We start from the raw sequence: 21,529 nt of genomic DNA on the forward strand, positions 1-21,529 counted from the left end.
AGTGCAAGGTCAGGGGTTAGGTATTAAATATATTAGCATACCATTTTACAAATAAATAAAAAATTCCCTTTAAGGAGAGGAAATAAGTATTTTAGAGCATGTTGGTTGTTGATTACCAAACGGAAGGAGTCATGAATGTGAGGTTGTTTTATTTTTAAAAAGTAACAAAATGTGAACAAAGTTAAGTATTTTGACAATCACCAAAACTGTACTAAATGGTAAAAGACACCAGAAGCGAAGGAAGTTTCAGGTAATTGTGCCAATAAGTAACTTTCACACAAAAACAAAGTTTAGTTGAAAGAAAATACACACACAAAATGTATATTTAAAATGACCAATAAAATATTTTTCTTATATTCAGTTCTTCTCTGTAAATTATAGAAGTTTATCAGTTTAATATTTTCAAACTAGTAAGAGGTAAAATAGCCCATTCTTTTAATTTTATTTTAAAATGTATTAATGAGGTGTCTGATAAAGGAATAGCATTGTATGTATTTAATTTCCCATTACTCTGTTTTGTAATGATTTCTTTGTTGTTTATATGGGTTGTTTATATGGGTTTTTCTGCATTGTTAATTATTTGACCTAAAATGACATTGCAACATGTTTGTTATAACGACGTACCTATGCTTATAAGCTTACAAGAAATAAACTCTGTTCTATTATGTTCTGATAAAGCTTAATTTATCAGGCATAGACTTTTTTTAGCAAAAATCAATGTACGTGTATATGATAAATTGAGTACTTATAACCAAAATAAATTTGACTTGCAAGGAAAATGGCATTACTTTCTTTGAGTTCTGTACTACATTTCTTTATTAACATAACTTTCAGAAATTCAATAGTGATATAATGAGGAATTTATGAGGTAGAACAAAGTTTAAGATGATCCTTATTTCATACTTCCCAGTGTTTAACTGTAATATCAGAAAATAATGTCTTATTTGGATATTTATTTTTATCATTTTTAAATTATAAAATCTATTGCATACCTTGACCAAAGTTTACCTTTACAAATTCCGTGCGGGTACACAACATATAATCATCTTTATATACCTGAAAAGAATGACACTTTATTGTGAGCTTTTTATTTCAACATTCGGAACTGCTTTTACTGCGCAACAAGAAATCAGATTTTAGAGTTTTTATGATTTTAGCTCTCTTCAGAATGTGTGTAGTAACTTTAGCTGCAAAAATATAATGATTATTGGTAGGAAGAATGTTATTGATATATTTTGTCTCTATTCTTGAAAACAAAACAGCGCGCGCAGGTATAAACATTAACGGAGATGAAAACGACGTTTGACGGACGTACAGAGTCGAGAAGTTGCGATAGCTACCCGTATATAGTTTCTTTTTCAAATCATAGCTGTCAAATGACTTAAAACTAGCACTATATGCAAACATAGCACAATGGGGATGTGGATATTGAAACCCGGAATTACCTATTAAAACAAATACTTTAATGCCAGAATAGCGTTGATGAACTTTTTTGAAGTGCATAAAAATTTATAAAAGCCCTCGAACGTATCATGTTCTTCAATTACTTCCTCGTGCTTCTGCAGATGCTAATGCAAAAATGTACATTTATCCTCAATTATTACTATATAATATCCTTAATAAGATTTGAAGTTTTAAAAAGAGATTCACAATACTATTACAGTTTCACTCTGATGTATATAAATTGTACCATTATTTATTTTTAAACGGGTTCTTTGTAAGTGTGTATGTAATACTTTTTTACTTTTATTGGCGTCGTCTATTATGGAACGCTTTTTATTTTTGCCTATGGAAGGAGCTGTTATTATTAGCAGTTAATTTCATGTTGTGTTAATTAGTTTTATTTTGATTCGTAAAAATCAAGTAAACAAATGTGTTATTATATTTGTATTTAATAACTTTTTATAAAAAGCATGTGCATTGTGATATTATTTTCACGAAATTTCAGGTTAAGTTTAACAGCTTGTCCCTTAGTTTTAATGACAATACTAAAACCCGGATTTCGAATATCGTTGTGGTCTAGATTGAGGCCGTATCAGTTCATTCATTCATTTATACATTTTCAAAAATTTTCCTACAAGAAGAAAGTTCACCTGCAATTGAGTATAAGGATAGGTAATGGAACTGTTGTAAACGATTATCCTATTGATTTTTATCCTTATTACATTTATCTGTTGCGCAGAATGGTTGTTTTTACAAAGTGTACCAGTATCCGGATGTTGAAAAGCTATCCGATTTTCTGCAATTACTGCTGACACATGGCCATCTATTTTTTTATGAATACATTACCATTAATTTGCATGGCTTGATAAAACTGAACCTGCAGCATTTCATAATTTTGCTGTTTAGGGTGTTCTTTTGGGTTTCAGGTTTTCTTTATTTTAAGGGGAAGTAACTCATGTTTACTAAATTATTTGTTCTTTTCTGTCTATCTTAGGTATTACTTATAATACTATTTTTGTTGTATATAATTCACCAGTTGTAAGGTCATCAAAAGCATGTTTAATGTTAGGATTTCATATTTATTTAATATAAATGGGAATTATTAATGTTATGTGCATACATGTATATCTTAGACAGTAGTATATTGATATTATTGAGACTTATAATTTTCTGCATTTAAAGAGATACAGTTATGTCATTATTATTAAAGGGATGAGACTTTCATTTAAAGTTATAAATGATATAACATGTATTGATTGAAAATGTCCTTAAACTTGGATCAAGCAATGTAATTAATAAAGTCTCAAAAAATCATATTCTGAATAGTTATTCTATTTTTTTTTCTAAACATGTGCATAGTTTTGAAAAAAACAGCTTCGGTCTTATCTATTTGTAATGAAGAGACACCGGTCTTCAACCTCCAGGTCTCCTGCGTCAACCCGACAACAGACTGTACATAGAGTAGATTGTTACTTGCCCTTGAATAAATTTGTGCACTAAATTTATAGTGGGTGATTTGTGCCACATGAAAACCAACATAGTATAAAAAGTAACTGGGCGCCAGATGAAAACATGAAAATACAATCTACCACAAAGTGGTTTGTTTGTTGCATTTTCATGTTTTTGCCCGGTGCCCTTGATGCAAAATACAAATCAGCCTTCGTAAAATTTCTTATGTTTTGGTCACAGGTTTTGAGTTCTGGTCAAGCTCAAAGTTTTTCTCATCCTGTGACTGCATATAAGCATGAGTTCAATTTCCTATGCTCTGTAACATAAGAAATTCACGAACACAAATCGATATAGTGGGGAAATATGTTGTGGTTTAGAACTGTTTCATTATTAAAGAGAAAATGTGTAGCAGGCCGGATAGCTCAGTTGGTCTTCTGAAAGTCATGGGTTCGAGTCATGGTCAGGCAGTTTCAGTCAGGGTTTAGAAGTGGTTTTTCAACTGACACATGTTTTGATTCATTTAAACAGATTGCATTATTTGAAATGGACAAAGGCAGTATTGCATGATACTTTTAGATCTACAAAGGGCATTTGATACAGTTGAACACACTATATAATGCACATCTGGGATGAAGAAGTTGTTTTTCTTCTTCTTCATGAAACTTCAAGCATCTGCCATATATAATGACATTCTTACATGGTTTAAGTCTTATCTCTGATAGTAGCTGGTTGATGTGGCTGGTACTCATTCTACTACTGCTCTGGAGTACCTATGCTGTCCCCCTGATGTTCATTTTAGGTCCTCTTTTATGTCTAATATATTGTCAATTACATGTCTTCAACCCTAAGCAATAAGCTTTTATTATAATGCACAGGCACGAGTATCAGACCTTGGAAGAAAAAAAATGGCCAGATTGATAAAAAAAAACCTGTGTTCATCTTAAAAGTGTCAACAACCAAAAAAAAAATGTAAATAATGACCCCCTTTAAAAATATACTTCAAGTTGATAGTATATTTTTAAAGGGGATCATTATTTACATTTTTTGTTTTGTTTTTATAAACACAGTTTTTTTTATCAATCTGGTCATCTGGTCATATTTTTTCTTCCCAGGTCCGATACTCGTGCCAGTGATTATATGCTGATGACTCAGGAATCCTTGTGTCTCATAAATAAATCTGAAGAAATTCTTTCTTATAGCATAAGTCTTATAAGATTGCTTAATTGACTATAAATTGTCTTTGCATCTTGGCAAGACAGAGTCTATTCTTCTTTGGTTTAAGTTTCAACTTAAACTGGCCCTAGCCTCCAGGTCACATGTAATGGTACTGCTATAAAGTACACATCTTTTGTTAAGTATTTAGGTGCAAATCTGGATCAAATTCTTTTGGCGTCGCCCTTTGATGCTTTGCATCAATGATTTTCTTGTGTAAATATTACATACTTAACGATTAACGCAAATAAAAGCATATGTCGTGCTTTGAGGGTACCTATGTGTTAAAAAATGAGAGGGTACCTGTGATATAAAAAATCAAATGAAGAGAGGTAGCCCGTGCCGCTGCAAAACCGAAAGTAAGGTGTTTTTATGAATTTTACATTTATTTTTGACAATATACTGCCATTTGTTCGAAGATGAAATGTAAATGAACATATTAAATATGTATGATGCATATATAATCAAGCCACAGATTCATTTCAGTCGAGTTGATGGGCGAAGCAAGACGTGTCGATTTTCTGTAGCTTATTGTGAAGTTGCAGTACATGAAAATCGGGCACATGACAAATCAGCACATAAATAAAACATTACTCTCTCTTATGTCGAGAGTAGATCAATTATTCTCTAATCTACTATAGCAAGAAACAACAACAAATACATAGGAATAACGCTTAATATTTGGTAGTACATATTACAAATCAATTGAATCAATCGGTATTTATCTGTATCTGTTATGTTCTTGTATTTGGGATTCATCAGATGTATAGCATTGTCATGATTGTTGCTGTATCCGAAACTCTGAAACGAAACTAAAACAGATCTGAATACGTGGTTACAAAATATTACAAACAGAATAATATTGTGTAATCTGTAAAATATTAAATAACAAGTTATGTTCATTAAAACAAAGAAAATTCATTAAATTATGCAACTTTAATAAGTTATATTTCAAGAAAAGATTTTTTGTGTGTCATGTGAAGAATAATGAAAAAAGCCTAAATATTCAGCAAGAATGTGTATTAAAATACTTCATTACAAAAACGTTTGTTGTAAGAAGGGATGGGGTCGGGTGGGGCGTATTTAAACAGGTTATTTAAGTACCACCAAATGCAAGCGTCGAGTGAAGAAAAACCGCGAAAACACTATATATATACCCCACTAACCCACGAAATACACGTGCACCGTTAAAAGAAAATATTTAAGGTATCACTCCATATTTAACTTAAGGTACAGAAACCATACATAAACACTCATTCAAGCTATATCCGATACGAGAATAATTTCATTTCTAGTGTTCCGTGGTATACATCTTTTCTACGTGTCATACCTCCTTTCCTTATTACAATGAAATTTTACTGTATTGTTATCCATCGCTGGTTTGTTTTTAGCAGAGAATGACCTGTGCATGTTCAGAGAGGGTACCGTTTGAGCAGATTTTGGAAAGAGGGTACCGATATGGATATGCACCGTGAATAAGGTTTCTGTTAAAGCCGTGGTCTTGTGAATTTTTAAGTTAATTATCAACACTATAAAAATAGCATTTGTGCCCGTGGCGATTCTTATCAGCTACCCTGAATTAATACACACTTGTTTATATTAATCAATATGTAATAAAATGTGAATCTGGTTCCTCTACTAAGACTTCTAACCATACTTATTAATTACTTGTTACACTTAAATGAATCTCAGTGACAACTTGAAGAATATTATGAATGAGATTGGTGCTGTACGGAAAGGCCGGTGAGGACTTTTCAACTTTGTGAATTCCCAATGTCATCTTCGTGAATTCAAAGTTTTAACATCGTGAATTCATGTTTTTTAACATAAGAAATTCACGATTTTACGATTTCAACTTCATAAATTCACGATTTAACATTCACTTGAACTTCATGATTTAAGATTCACTAATTCACGATTTCAACTTCATGAATTGAATATTGAACTCTCAATTTAGGAAAACCGTATTGTCTTTTGTGGCAGCAGATATTAGGAAATTCACGACCATCTGAATGAATTAATTACAAGTTGGTTCTACAAAGATTTATACCAATTTATCTATATGATAGAAAATGGAACAAAACAATACATATAACACGGAAATCGCAAATTTCATTTCGAAAGTATAGTTTTTTTTTCACAAAAAAATAAATAAATAAAGATTGATTAGTAAAAGTATGAATGTTTTAATTCCTCAACTGTTATTGCATTATGTAACTTAAAAACATAAAAATGGCTTTTGTTTAAATGCATTTCAATAATAGCATTATTAAACAACATTATTAGTAACTCGTGGCCACGACATAGTAACTCGTGCGTAAATAAAAACACACACATGTCACCCTTTTGTGCCACTGTAACATTTCGACTGGGACTAAAGTTAAGATGTAACAGTCATTGTTAGTCCCAGATTTGGAGATTTTTTTGTTTTGGATCAGAGTCTTTCCTTTTCGTAGCTTTAAATGCATAAAATAGAACAATCTGCTCGCAGAATTCGATTAGCTCCTGTGGTTTACGTGCAATACAGTGCGAATCGAAGGGGAGCCACTGTGTAGTACTTAGTTTTGAAATTTATGCACAGTAATCTCCCTTCCATAATAACTGTTTACCAAGGGAAGTAACTTTTGACTGAACATGCTTAATGGTGTTTTTCATAAGGCGTTTAGACTACAAACAAAATCAAAAGTTATAGATTGCAGTTATTTAGTTTCTTGTGTTTCTCAAGGTTTGCTACTGTGTTTTGTTTGATTTGACAATTGTCGCGCTTTATATCGTATTTATAGAAACATGTCAGAAGTGTCGTAGTGTTCGGATAAAAATTGTGATTTCAATGTATCGTATCACAGGACCCCGAAATTCTATCCAAAACAGAAAAATAACGATTTAAAAAAAAATCCCCTATATATACTATAAAGTAAGTATATATAGGGGATTTTTTTTTAAATCGTTATTTTTCTGTTTTGGATAGAATTTCGGGGTCCTGTGATCGTATGATACCTTATTTTTGGTTACGCTTTAGTTTTTGTAGCTAAGATAATGAAGGCAAAGCTGTAAATATCAGTGTGAGAATTATGCGTTTAAGCATTAATCATATTCTCAAAGTATTGTGTTAATTTCTTTAATTTATAAAATTACAGCCATAGAATTGTTAACATTAGTTGGTATCTATAGATATTTAACACAAACATTGTCATTCTGTTTTGTTCCTGGGGTTACAGTGGGGTATGCTATTAGATCTACCACTGCTGTCACTGTTTACCGGGACTTTGTAAAAAGTTTCTTGATTAACATTTTAAGATCACGGTGTGTGGACTGGTGCCACAAATAATTAAAATACTATTGATAAACACAGTCTTTTCAGTTTTTAAAAAAAAAACAACATGGAATGGACACACCTGGAAAATATTTAGAAACTGTTAAATGTTGTAAATAAAAATCTCAATAAGGTACTAGTTTCAAAATTTGTAAAAAAACATCGAGAAGATAAAGATAACATTAACAAAAGGAATATTTATCAAGTACAATGTTATAGAACGACTAATCAGAGCTAGTGAAATCCAGCGCAGGAAAATTATATCCCTGGTTCCTCCATCCGATATGCATGCTAAATTTCATTTGAGATTCAGTTAAACTTTAAAAAATAATTCTTCTCTGAAAGCCTTAGATGTTTGGGATAAGACATTGTCTAGTTGACCTCTACCAAGTTTGTTAGAATTATTGTTCTGAGGTCAAAATTGGTCCCTTCCAAATGGATTGTTGGGTTTCTCTTTATGTACATGTACATGGTAAACAATCAAAACTCTTCTCTGAAACATCATGGGTAGGTAACAGTCCTAAGATTTGGTGTGGAGGTTAGTAATAGTCATGACTTGTATATGACCCATTTTGATTTTGAGGTCTGTTGGTCAAAGATCAAGATCACAGTACTCTTTACCACTAAAACCTTGTCTAACATTATAACTATATAGAATTGGCCAAGCGATAGATATGATTGATATTTGGACAAACCGACATTTACAATACAATTGTAATGTTGAGCAATTCAGGTATGACCTTTTATACCTTAAAATAACCTTGACAGTTTAGGTAAATTCATTGAATTCTGCTAAAAATAATCATGTTTTTGTTTTATATAGACAGATTTTATTTTTTTTGACCAACAAACACCTAGGATAAATTTATCAAGTGGAGCAAGTTTATCATCAAGTTATGACCTTCACCACCAAATGACCTTTAACCTTAAACAATAAACGGTGTCTCCACACAAATTCTCAATTGGACACGTTCCTTCCTGATAGGTCGGAGCCAAACTGTTGTACTGGATGATGAACACTCTACAGAAGTCCCTGTAAATTCTGGTGTCCCCCAAGGCTCCATCCTTGGCCCACTCTGCTTTCTGATCTACATTTATAATGAACTTCCATCTTCTGTCTTCAAGTTTCAAATTCGCCTCTTTGATGATGACACTGTGGTTTACATTACTATAAACTCGTCCTCAGACTCACAATCCCTACAGGAGGATCTCAGTAAGATGCAAATCTGGGTGAGGGAGTGGGACATGGAATTCAACCCCTCAAAATGTCAAGTCCTTCACATCACTAAAAACAAAAAAGTCATCATCAACAAGTACTTCCTTCATGGCCAAGCTTTAACTTCAGTACTCCTAGCTCAAAATACCTTGGCCTTGACTTGTCCACAGACCTAAACTATAACACAAACATCTCAAGAATTACATCAAAGGCAAATAAACCCTAGGATTCATAAAACGAAATATCAATACAAAAAATGAAAAAGTAAAACAACTAGCTTATTAATCCCTAGTAAGACCCCAGCTAGAATATGCATCAACTGTTTGGAGCCCCTACACACAGTCAAAGATCCCAAAAATAGAGATGTTCCAAAGACAAGGGATAAGCTGGGTAAAACAGGATTACTCCCCCTTGTCATCAGTTATAGCCATGCAGAAAGATCTTGGCTGGCGTTCTCTCGAGCATCGCAGACTAGACTTTAGACTTATTATGTTTTTTAAAATTTACCATAATCTAGTAGCCATTAGCCTTCCCACCTACATACAAACTCCATCTAGGCTTACTAGACATATGCATCCCCTCTCTCTTAGGAAAATACAGGTTAATCAGACTACCATAAGTTCTCGTTCTTCCCCCACTGTATCACACTTTTGAACCAGCTCCCAAGGAACATTGTCACCCTGCCTGATGTAGATCAATACAAACAGGCAGTGGTTAAGATACAGTATTAGTTGATTTGTGTTTTTACTTTTAAATCTGTCTTTCTCCCTTACTTATAAAAATATTTTAACAATGACTAGAAGTTTTCAATGTCACTCACTGTCCTGATCATGTTCATTTTCAGGTTTTTACTTTCTCTCACACCTTTCACTAACACACCCGACGCGCACTATTTCCTGCCTATAACACTCGCGAGAGGGGTTGGCAGTACTCAGAGATAAATAGATAGATAAAGTAAAATTATTAAATTTTCATTAAATTGGTCAAATATTTGTTATTAATGAATGAATTTGATTTACATTTGGACATAACAACACTTTGGACACAATCTTTGTGTGACAAAACAACATTCATGACCAAACTTTCTAAGTGAGTAATTCAAATATGACCTTGACCATTGACAAATATTCAAGTTTTGCATCTGTTTATGGTGGCTATTGTTTTAGGAATGAAAGCTGTTTGGCATGAAAGTTTTTCAAAAGATATCCATCATCAGACTTCAAACTTTCTGCATTTTTTTTTGCCTTTTCCTCTGTTTCAGGCAAAAAATATGTCAGAAAAAACAGTTTGATGGGGTTTTAGGACCTTTAACCTTAGCTTTTTTATGTTAGGTGATTGGTAAAAATACTCTTTAACTAAAGATTGTTAAAAAGCTCTGTTTTACCAATGTGTCCTAATGCACATATATAATTTTTTTGTTGTAGAAATGTATAGAGATGAAAGAAGAGGACGGGGTTATAGAGGTTGGGGTCGAGGGGGACAGAGACGGTATTATCATGATGGTAACAACGTAGAGGAGCCAGATGAACAGAGATATGACAATTTCAATAAACCTAGAGGAGGTAAAAGAGGTAGAGGTAGACAAGAATACAGTGATAGAGATGGAGGTAGAAGTGAAGGACGTGATAGACCACCAAGAGGTGAAAGACCACCAAGAGGTGAAGGACGTGAAAGACCACCACCTGGGCTGAAAGGCAAAGAAATCGGGATGTGGTATGCAAAAAAAAGCAAAGCCAAAGCGGAACAGAGAGATAAAGATATGGTAAATACTAGTGAGACACTGTCTTATCAATTAATGCAAGAGTGATTATTTTGGTGCTGCCGCAAATACTTGTATGGTCATTTCTCAAAAAAAGTGTGGACAAAAAGTGTCTTTCTTTATACATAACACAAATGAATATTACTATAAAATTTTGTTCCCATGTGGTTATTGTAAATAATAAGTTAATACAATATTCAAACATGTTCTAAAGACAAATAAGAATTTCTTTAGATAAATAAATAAATTTGAATTTTATGAAAACTTCCATATTTCATTGGCAATTATTACATAGGTATCATTATATACCAGTATTTGACTTTGTTGGTGTTGCAGAGGCCAGAATTGAAGATGGTTCAACATCAGCAGAACAATATCCGCCAATTATTACATGAAGTAAGATCAAGCCGAGAATGTCCCCCTCAACCAACAAGATCTGGTGCTGAGCTGCCCCCAGCAAGGTACACAATTTTACAAAGCTTCACACTGCTTAAGAATATCTATGTTCAGGTGGTTATTACCTATTTATTTGATTTATTATGTCAGTGTTGAGGGTTTGAATCTCAAAATTGGCATTTAATTCCTTCAGATAAGGAGGTTATGCAGCTAGCTGATGGTTTGTGGTTCTACACAGATGCCTGCTTGTTCCTCTTGTGCCTTATGAGCTTAAAGGGACTCCATTAATAGGTTTTTTGACATCATTGGACTGGAATTATTTTCTCTGAGATTTATGTTCTTATTGTTGTATGTCTGGGCCAATAACTTGTGTGCAAATTTTCAGATCATTTCCTCACCCTTTTTTTCCAGAAAATTTATTGTGGAAAATCACCTAAAAAAAGTGTTTCACTAAAATCCTTCTTACAATTGTACAAAAATCCATCTTCAATTAAATTTTTAATACATTTCTTTATTTCCTTTACAGAGTTTTCAATTTAAAGTGCTTCACTTCATATTCGTAATGTCAAAAAAAACATAAATCTACATAACTAGTGTTTGAATTATCTCCCTTTGTGATGCATAAGAATAGTTGTTTGGGAAATAACTTGAAAAGTATTGAAATACTTTTAAAACACAACTCATGGTGATGTAGATTAAAGAGAGGAATTGCACTGTCAAAATAATGTAATGCTACTGTGCTTAATGTTTTTCAAATTGCCCCTCTAATTTGCTTCATTTGACTTATAAATGATTGTTACACTTTTGCACAAAACTTAGATTTATTAATCTAAATGTACATGTTTATATTTGATGGGAACATACCCTAGGTTGTACATTAAGTTAAAATCTCTTAGGTTAAGGTCTCTGGTGCTAAAAATTAATTTTGATACCTTTGCTCTTTCGGCCTTTATTTATTGAAAGACTGGTGCATAGAAAAACATAGACAAATATGCAGGTTTGGGGAGCAACCATCCCCTTCAGCAATATTGCTTCTTTTTTACCAACCAACTTGTATATTAAGGGTGCAGTAATATTTTTTACAGTGAGGGGGATGAAGGAATGGACTGGTTTGAAGACAATGATTCAAAGAGACAACGATTTTGTAAGTGATCAAAATGTATATTATAATAATGTAATGTTTTAGGGGTTGTATGGTTGTCTCATTAAAGAGCTGTCAGGTTTATTTTGTCAGGAGCATTAATCAAATGATTTTGTAGGTAATAACATGAAACTTAATACATGTAGGTGATTAGATCTCATTAGGAAGAATTGCTGCAGAGTCAAGAACAGTTAATATCTTTTGCATAAGTTTTGAAGTATTTTCCTATGTCGTATGTTTTCATCCTTATTTGTTGTTGAAAGCTATGGGAGGCTTTAATCTTTATAAATAAAGTTTGCAAAGTAAAATATGAAATTAAACAAAATTATAGCAAAATGTAATGTAAAGTTATTTAGACATTTTACATGTTCACTCACCATTTACACTTATGATGGTTAAACATCATTTTAATACTAATCATTATATGAGCTGTGTCACAACAAAACCAACATTGTGCGTTTGCGACCAGCATGGATTCAGACCAGCCTGCGCATCCGGATCAGAATCCATGCTGTTTTTTATCAGCTTCTCTACTTATAGAGCTGGTAAGCAAACAGCATGGATCCTGATCAGACTGCGCGGATGCACAGGCTGGTCTGGATCCATGCTGGTAGCAAACGCACTATTTTGGTTTTGGTGGACGCAACTCATATATTATGTGTTTATTGAGAACAGCTGATGTATCAGAAAACCATGATGTAGATGAAGGCACTGCTAGTTCTAGTTATCAAGAATCTACTGATATAGATGATGATGATGATGATGATGAATTACCAGTGATTACAGAAAGGATGGAGTTCCTCAACAATGATAATTTTGTAACGAAAGATGAAAAAGATAGTAAGGGGATAATTTTATGATTTTTTCTTTGTTTTGTTTGGTAGAGTGCAAAGCTAGAATAGAATCTTGGTGGTTTAAGGATGGCCATTTATCTTACATCAGCGAAATGAGGTCTACATTTACAGGAAACTCTATAGACAATTGAAAGTGGAAATTAGTAAAGAAAGGATATATTTTTTGAAATGCAACTGTTTGTGAGATTATTAGAACAATCATGTAAGAATATAAAACTTATGCTCTATAGCACCATATCACCTAAATAGTGTTCGTGAGATTCCGTTCACCACCAACACTACAAGAGTCACTTGGTGATTTCTGATTGAAGAAAAGACTTCAAAAGTTCTTTCTATGCATTATTTCAGCTACCAATAGAAACCAGAGTTAAATCCATGTAAATAGACTTTCTGTAAACTAGCTTGATAACTTTCTCACATGATGAGAGTCCAAAGTCCAAGGTCAGATTTGCATCTTCATCATTGTGGGCCAATTGATTCATAGTCATAGACCTTAGCTTCTTAGCTGTTATACAGACCCATTTCTACTGGCCTATGAATAACATAACATGTGTTGATATGATCCATAATTATCACAAAAGAAAAGGCATTTATTATGCCAGAGATTAAAACTTGAATTACTTGGCACTCTTCTTTATGAGATAGCTCATTATGGTTTGAGAGTTGATACACAATATCAACAAATACAAAGTATAAACATACTGTTGTACATTTGGTCTGATGTCATGTAAGTTAGCTTTCGTTGAAAATATTTGTTTTTCGTTGCAATATTAGTGTATGTCATTGTTCTTATGTCAGTTACATTTGAGTATAAACAACAGTGTTGATATTCATATTCATATATTTTTACTTTATAGTTTTCATACCTGACACACCAACAAGAGTTGATCAAGGGCTTAGTAAGAAATTTTTAGAAATATTCCAGCAAAGGAAAAAAGACTCACTATATAAAAATATGAAGAAAATTCGGGAGCAGTTACCCATACATAATGAAAAACAGGTATGTATGTAAACGTTTGCATAAATATATATCTGTCAGAAATATTTTTTAAAGGAGCTCCACTGAGGTCCGCAAGCCTAAAAACAGAATTTTAAATTCTTACATAGATCAACGTTGGCACTTGAAACAGAAAAATATGTAACAGATGATGAAATATACACAGAATTAAATTTAATATCAAACTTTTGGGTGATTCTTAGTCCAGTTACAATTAAGCCTTTAAATCCTTTTCATTTTATTGTCATTTTGGACAATAAAATTGATTATTCTGGAAAAACATTTTGAGGGAATGGTCAGAAAATTTTCACACAAGTTATTGATCCATACCAACATCAAATGGTACACATCATGCCCAAAAAACTCATTGAAGCCCTTTTAATGTGAAATTCAAAATTATTATTTTTTTTTTTCCATCAGAAAATTTTTAATATATTGAACAGCAATGCAAAGGTTTTTTTTCTTCATTTATTTCTGTCATTGATATACAGAAATATAAAACCTTTATTTTGTTTTCCTCAGAGAATTTTAGATATCATACATGAGAACCAAGTTGTTGTACTGAGTGGAGAAACTGGCTGTGGCAAAACTACACAGGTATGTCAGTTATCATTTGTTTTATTATGCCCCACAAAACAATCATCATGAAGTTTTATTATGTATTGTTATAAGCTAGATCAGTTAGATGGCAACAATTTATTTTTTAATCCTTACCATGCTTAAAGGCACATTATGTCTCAGAAAAAAATAGTGGTTTAAGACAATGTTAGATGGTTGTTACCTGAAGAAAGTAGCAATAAATGTGAAATAATAGGTCATTAAAGTAGAAAAATGTAAATAAAGTAGTACTTTGACTTCCATGCAAAATATTAATAATTCATTATAACTGTACTTATTGCCAAAAAATATTTTTATTTTTAGAGCCTTATATTATTAATATTAGGTGTTTTCTTACCAAAATACAAAAATTGTGCAACAAGCAGATTACAGCATGGTAAAACAGCATAGATGAACTGACTGACTTGGTACAAGATTTTTTTAATTGCAAGCCATTATAGCCAATAATCATGAAAAGAGTTTAGTTTTAATATTGTGATTTAAACAACTTAAATGTTGTGTATTTAAGGTACCACAATATATATTAGATGATTTTCTGGAGCAAGAGAGAGGATCTGAGTGTTCAATTATCTGTACTCAACCAAGGCGTATAAGTGCAATAACAGTAAGTATTATAACTCAACCAAAGCATATCAGTGCAATATAGGTAAGTATGAAATCAGCTAAGGTGTACATGTGCAGTATCAGTTAGTAAGAACTTAGCCAAGGTGTATAATTGCAATGTCAGTAAGTATGAACTTAAGTAAGGCGTGTAAGTGCAATACCAGTAATTATGAACTCAGCCAAGGCCAAAGTATGTACACAATGTACAGTAAAAACCCTTTAATGTAAAGACTACCAACAGAACTTAACCTAGTGGTCTTTATAGCAGAATAATCTTGATAGGTGTATAATATCAAGACATATTCATTTCATGACAGCAGTCTTTTATGGGCATTTTGTGTGTACATGAACAATATGTACAGTGTAACTTCCGAAAACCGAACACCCATGGGACTTGTCAAAAAGTTCGGATTTCAGAGGTTTCCGGAATTCAGAGGTTTATGATAATGTGGACAAGACTAAGCCACTATATGTCAAGGGAGATGTGGCCATTACTGTAATATCATAATTATATAATAGTCTTTTAATCAAGATAAAGATGTGGCTGAAAAGAATACATTTTTATCTTACCTGCAACTGCTTTTGAATTTCTATCAGTTTCTAGAAATGTTGTTCATTGCATAAACTTACATATCGTCCGATGCTAGTTAATTAATTATTACTTGAAATGCAATAAAATCCCTAAAGACGTTTGATGCATACATTGTCCAATTAAATGTCATTTAATCCGCTAATAAACACTTCAAATTAACTGACCGACGTTAATTACTTTGATTAACCGCATCACTTCAAACAAACCATTTCACAGTTTGTGATTTTAACGCCCGTCAAATTACACGATCACCGCTAATTAGTAAACAATTTATAGGGAGATTAAATCTTCCAGCAGGGTAAACATTCTTGATTTACAATGTATTTCACACCTTTGGATATTTCCGGTTTTTAGAGGTAAAATTGCATTGATTTGAGTCTAATTTTACGAAAATATCGTCCGGAATTCAGAAATTAGAAGTTCCGGAATTCAGAAGTATTATATTAATAGAAAATAGAAGGGAAAAAATCGGGACCAAAAAAATTGTTCGGTTTTTAGAAGTTTCCGGATTTCAGAAGTTCCGGAATTCGGAAGTTACACTGTATTATAATTTTCAAATACTAATGCAAAAAAAGTTATAATATTGAATCTGACAAATGCAGAACAAATTTCGGAGAAATTTAATTGTGAAGATTTAATTCTTATTAGTCTTGTATGTTTATTTAATGATAGATCTATATGTTATTCTTCTAAAAAAAATCAATTTTGTATTAAATAAATGTACGAAAAGGCTACATTTAATCACTCTGACATTAATTATCTCACCCTGCATTATTATATGCTTTTGAAATCTAAATTTAGATAAATGCCTATTATTTACATATTTCGAAGCTTGAAATTTGATTTGATGAACTGCAGGATTCGCTTTTGATACTTGGTATATTTGTTATAAAATAAGTGATATTTAAAAACAAAATTTGTTTTGATTTAGTTTAATTGTTTTAAAGGTTGCGGAGAGAGTGGCCGAAGAGAGGGCGGAAGAGTGTGGCAATGATAACTCTGTGGGCTATATGATACGACTTGAACAGTACGTGAAAAAAAATATACTGATTGTTTAGGTTACAAATATTTGTTCAAATTGACTCAAAAGTTTAATCTATAATAATAATATATTAACCTATGTTATAATGTATTTATACAATAATAGATACAAACTTTTTTTTTTACTAAATTTTAAAGGCAGCTTGATTTCTTTTCTTTATTATTTTAAAAGCTGTTGGACAAGAGTAAATTCTTTATCAAGCATACATTTTGTGTTAAGATATTAGGATATAACCACTTGGCCCCTCACTGCTGTGGGTTTGAATATGTTAGGGACTTAGGATTCTTTCATTTGAGGATTCATCTACAAATATTGCTTCTCATATAAAATTTGAAAAATTCTATATGTCATAATTGTTTGAAACAATTTAAAAACGTTTTTGATTTTTAGCTGACACCTGTCACAAAGTGACAGGGTGAGCTTTTGTGATCGCTTTTCGTCCGGCGTCCGTCCGGCGTCCGTCCGTCCATCGTCCGTCCGTAAACTTTTACTTTAACCCATTGCTTCATGAGCATTTTGTGAAAAATGGCTGTTTTCATTGAAAAGTCTCCCGTTACAAGTTCAAATTGCTATAATACTATAAAAACTGCTTCAACACTAATCAAACTTGGCACAAATGTTGACTGGACCATTGCCCTTGCAACAACATGCTCAGGCTTAAATTTTCTGTTACCATGGCAACGAGGGGACATCTCAAAATTGCCAAAAATCACTATTTTGCGTTGATTTTTTCCATCAAAATTGATTTCAAAGTGCTGCAATTTCTCAATGGATTGAGATAGAGTCAAATGCTTTTCAGCGTTGGTTACACGTTACCTTATGATCAATCTGGGGTCATTTACAGCCTCTCACAAGTCCAAAATTTTCTTGGCGATGAGGGGGACTCCGCCCCCCTTCAAACCCCCCAAACAGAAGGGGGCACATCCCCCTTCTGGCAACCCCCTGATGTATCTTTTGGTTGGGGGCCGCGCCGAAAAAGAGGTCACTTTTTTTAACAACATTTCTCAAACAAAAACAAGTGTTTGGGGCCTAAATAAGGCATTTTTTCATCATTTGAGACAACAAAAAGGGGGGGGGTGAAAAAGGCGTTAAAAGGCGTGTATATGAAGTAATGGGTTAACAGAAAATGATGAAAATACTTGAAATTACCCTTAATCGCGTTTTTTCATGTTTAAACATGGTCTGTCATATAAATTTGAAGAAAAATTGTTGTTTTGTAGATTTTTTTATTTTTTTCATTAACCCATTACTTCATGAGCATTTTGTGAAATATGGCTGTTTTCATTGAAAAGTCTCCCGTTACAAGTTCAAATTGCTATAATACTATAAAAACTGCTTCAACACTAATCAAACTTGGCACAAATGTTGACTGGACCATTGCCCTTGCAACAACATGCTCAGGCTTAAATTTTCTGTTACCATGGCAACGAGGGGACATCTCAAAATTGCCAAAAATCACTATTTTGCGTTGATTTTTTCCATCAAAATTGATTTCAAAGTGCTGCAACTTCTCAATGGATTGAGATAGAGTCAAATGCTTTTCAGCGTTGGTTACACGTTACCTTATGATCAATCTGGGGTCATTTACAGCCTCTCACAAGTCCAAAATTTTCTTGGCGATGAGGGGGACTCCGCCCCCCTTCAAACCCCCCCAAACAGAAGGGGGCACATCCCCCTTCTGGCAACCCCCTGATGTATCTTTTGGTTTGGGGGCCGCGCCGAAAAAGAGGTCACTTTTTTTAACAACATTTCTCAAACAAAAACAAGTGTTTGGGGCCTAAATAAGGCATTTTTTCATCATTTGAGACAACAAAAAGGGGGGGGGGGTGAAAAAGGCGTTAAAAGGCGTGTATATGAAGTAATGGGTTAACAGAAAATGATGAAAATACTTGAAATTACCCTTAATCGCGTTTTTTCATGTTTAAACATGGCCTGTCATATAAATTTGAAGAAAAATTGTTGTTTTGTAGATTTTTTTATTTTATTCATTAACCCATTGCTTCATGAGCATTTTGTGAAAAATGGCTGTTTTCATTGAAAAGTCTCCCGTTACAAGTTCAAATTGCTATAATACTATAAAAACTGCTTCAACACTAATCAAACTTGGCACAAATGTTGACTGGACCATTGCCCTTGCAACAACATGCTCAGGCTTAAATTTTTTGTTACCATGGCAACGAGGGGACATCTCAAAATTGCCAAAAATCACTATTTTGCGTTGATTTTTTCCATCAAAATTGATTTCAAAGTGCTGCAACTTCTCAATGGATTGAGATAGAGTCAAATGCTTTTCAGCGTTGGTTACACGTTACCTTATGATCAATCTGGGGTCATTTACAGCCTCTCACAAGTCCAAAATTTTCTTGGCGATGAGGGGGACTCCGCCCCCCTTCAAACCCCCCAAACAGAAGGGGGCACATCCCCCTTCTGGCAACCCCCTGATGTATCTTTTGGTTGGGGGGCCGCGCCGAAAAAGAGGTCACTTTTTTAACAACATTTCTCAAACAAAAACAAGTGTTTGGGGCCTAAATAAGGCATTTTTTCATCATTTGAGACAACAAAAAGGGGGGGGGGTGAAAAAGGCGTTAAAAGGCGTGTATATGAAGTAATGGGTTAACAGAAAATGATGAAAATACTTGAAATTACCCTTAATCGCGTTTTTTCATGTTTAAACATGGTCTGTCATATAAATTTGAAGAAAAATTGTTGTTTTGTAGATTTTTTTATTTTTTTCATTAACCCATTGCTTCATGAGCATTTTGTGAAAAATGGCTGTTTTCATTGAAAAGTCTCCCGTTACAAGTTCAAATTGCTATAATACTATAAAAACTGCTTCAACACTAATCAAACTTGGCACAAATGTTGACTGGACCATTGCCCTTGCAACAACATGCTCAGGCTTAAATTTTCTGTTACCATGGCAACGAGGGGACATCTCAAAATTGCCAAAAATCACTATTTTGCGTTGATTTTTTCCATCAAAATTGATTTCAAAGTGCTGCAACTTCTCAATGGATTGAGATAGAGTCAAATGCTTTTCAGCGTTGGTTACACGTTACCTTATGATCAATCTGGGGTCATTTACAGCCTCTCACAAGTCCAAAATTTTCTTGGCGATGAGGGGGACTCCGCCCCCCTTCAAACCCCCCAAACAGAAGGGGGCACATCCCCCTTCTGGCAACCCCCTGATGTATCTTTTGGTTGGGGGGCCGCGCCGAAAAAGAGGTCACTTTTTTTAACAACATTTCTCAAACAAAAACAAGTGTTTGGGGCCTAAATAAGGCATTTTTTCATCATTTGAGACAACAAAAAGGGGGGGGGGGGTGAAAAAGGCGTTAAAAGGCGTGTATATGAAGTAATGGGTTAAATGACATCTCCTCATAAACCACTAAGCCAATTTCATCCAAACTTCACAGGAATGTTCCTTTGGTGGTCACCTTTAAAAATTGTTCAAAGAATTTAATTCCATGCAGAACTCTGGTTGCCATGGCAACCAAAAGAAAAAACTTTAAATATCTTCTTTTAAAAAACCCTAAGAGCTAGAGCTAAGATATTTGGCATGAAACATCTTCTAGTGAGTGTCTACCAAAGTTGTTCAAATAAAATCCCTGGGGTCAAAATTGGCCCCGCCCCAGGGGGTCATTGATTTTCCCTATATGCATATAGTAAAAACTTAAAAATCTTCTTTTAAAGAACCCAAAGAGCTAGAGCTAAGATATTCAGCATGAAACATCTTCTAATGAGTGTCTACCAAGTTTGTTCAAATAAAAGCCCTGGGGTCAAAATTGGCCCCGCCCCAGGGGGTCATTGATTTTCCCTATATGCATATAGTAAAAACTTAAAAAATCTTCATTTAAAGAACTCAAAGAGCTAGAGCTAAGATATTTAGCATGAAACATCTTCTAATGGGTGTCTACCAAGTTTTGTTCAAATAAAAGCCCTGGGGTCAAAATTGGCCCCGCCCCGGGGGGGTCATTGATTTTCCCTATATGTGTATAGCAAAAACTTAAATAATCTTCTTTGAAAAAAACCAAATAGCTGGAGTTAAGATATTAAGCATGAAACATTTTCTAGTGAGTGTCTACAAAGTTTGTTCAAATAATAGCCCTGGGGTCAAAATTGGCCCCGCCCCGGGGGTCATTGATTTTGCCTATAGGCATATAGTAAAAACTTGAAAAATATTCTATGAAAAAACCCAAATAGCTAGAGTTTAGATATTAAGCATGAAACATCTTCTAGTAAGTGTCTACAAAGTTTGTTCAAATAAAAGCCCTGGGGTCAAACATGGCCCCGCCCCAGGGGTGTCATTGTTTTTAACTATATGTGTGTGGTAAAAACTTCTTTTAAAAAGCCCAATGAGCTAGAGCTTAGATGTTTAGCATGAAATATCTTCTTATGGATGTCTACCAAGTTTTTTCAAATAAAAGCCCTTGGGGGAAAATTGGCCCTGCCGAGGGGGGTAAGGAGGGGTGAGATCATTGTTTTTCATTACATGTGTGTAGTAAAAACTTAACATTGAGAAACATCTTCTAATGAGTGTCTTCCAAGTTTGTTCAAATAAAAGCCCTGGGGTTTAAACTGGCCCCGCTCCGGGGGGCCTATATACAGGTGAGCGACCTCAGGGCCATCATGGCCCTCTTGTTCATTTATAGCAAGTTGCCAAGAAGAGCTGGGAGTATCCTTTATTGTACAACTGGTATACTGTTGAAGATGTTGGAAGGCGATCCGTAAGTAATGATGAATTGAATTAGTAGTATAACTGTAATTACAGAATACAGGTGTTTGGTTACGATACTTTTAATATTTTCCATTTAATTTTTAATACACAGTTGATTTATTTACATTTTTTTCTACATTAATGAATAAAAGTTCTCAATGAACCAGTTGAGTGGTG

At 33.6% G+C, this 21,529-nt stretch overlaps 1 protein-coding gene across 1 annotated transcript in view; it reads left to right on the forward strand.

Moving 5' to 3' along the window:
- The first annotated feature begins 6,681 nt into the window (after positions 1–6,681).
- Positions 6,682–21,529, forward strand: part of LOC132730684 (ATP-dependent DNA/RNA helicase DHX36-like) — a 40,541-nt gene continuing 25,693 nt past the window's right edge. The window contains exons 1-10 of the mRNA XM_060716663.1: positions 6,682–6,829; positions 10,058–10,395; positions 10,729–10,853; positions 11,874–11,932; positions 12,605–12,769; positions 13,641–13,783; positions 14,303–14,377; positions 14,907–15,002; positions 16,541–16,620; positions 21,288–21,362. Of these exons, the coding sequence (XP_060572646.1) occupies positions 6,739–6,829; positions 10,058–10,395; positions 10,729–10,853; positions 11,874–11,932; positions 12,605–12,769; positions 13,641–13,783; positions 14,303–14,377; positions 14,907–15,002; positions 16,541–16,620; positions 21,288–21,362 (1,247 nt within the window). The 5' untranslated portion in view covers positions 6,682–6,738. The remainder of the gene's footprint in view (positions 6,830–10,057; positions 10,396–10,728; positions 10,854–11,873; positions 11,933–12,604; positions 12,770–13,640; positions 13,784–14,302; positions 14,378–14,906; positions 15,003–16,540; positions 16,621–21,287; positions 21,363–21,529) is intronic.

Source organism: Ruditapes philippinarum, unplaced genomic scaffold (genome assembly GCF_026571515.1).
Source record: "Ruditapes philippinarum isolate M1 unplaced genomic scaffold, ASM2657151v2 ctg877_1_1_1_1, whole genome shotgun sequence".
Classification (NCBI taxonomy): Eukaryota; Metazoa; Mollusca; class Bivalvia; order Venerida; family Veneridae; genus Ruditapes; species Ruditapes philippinarum.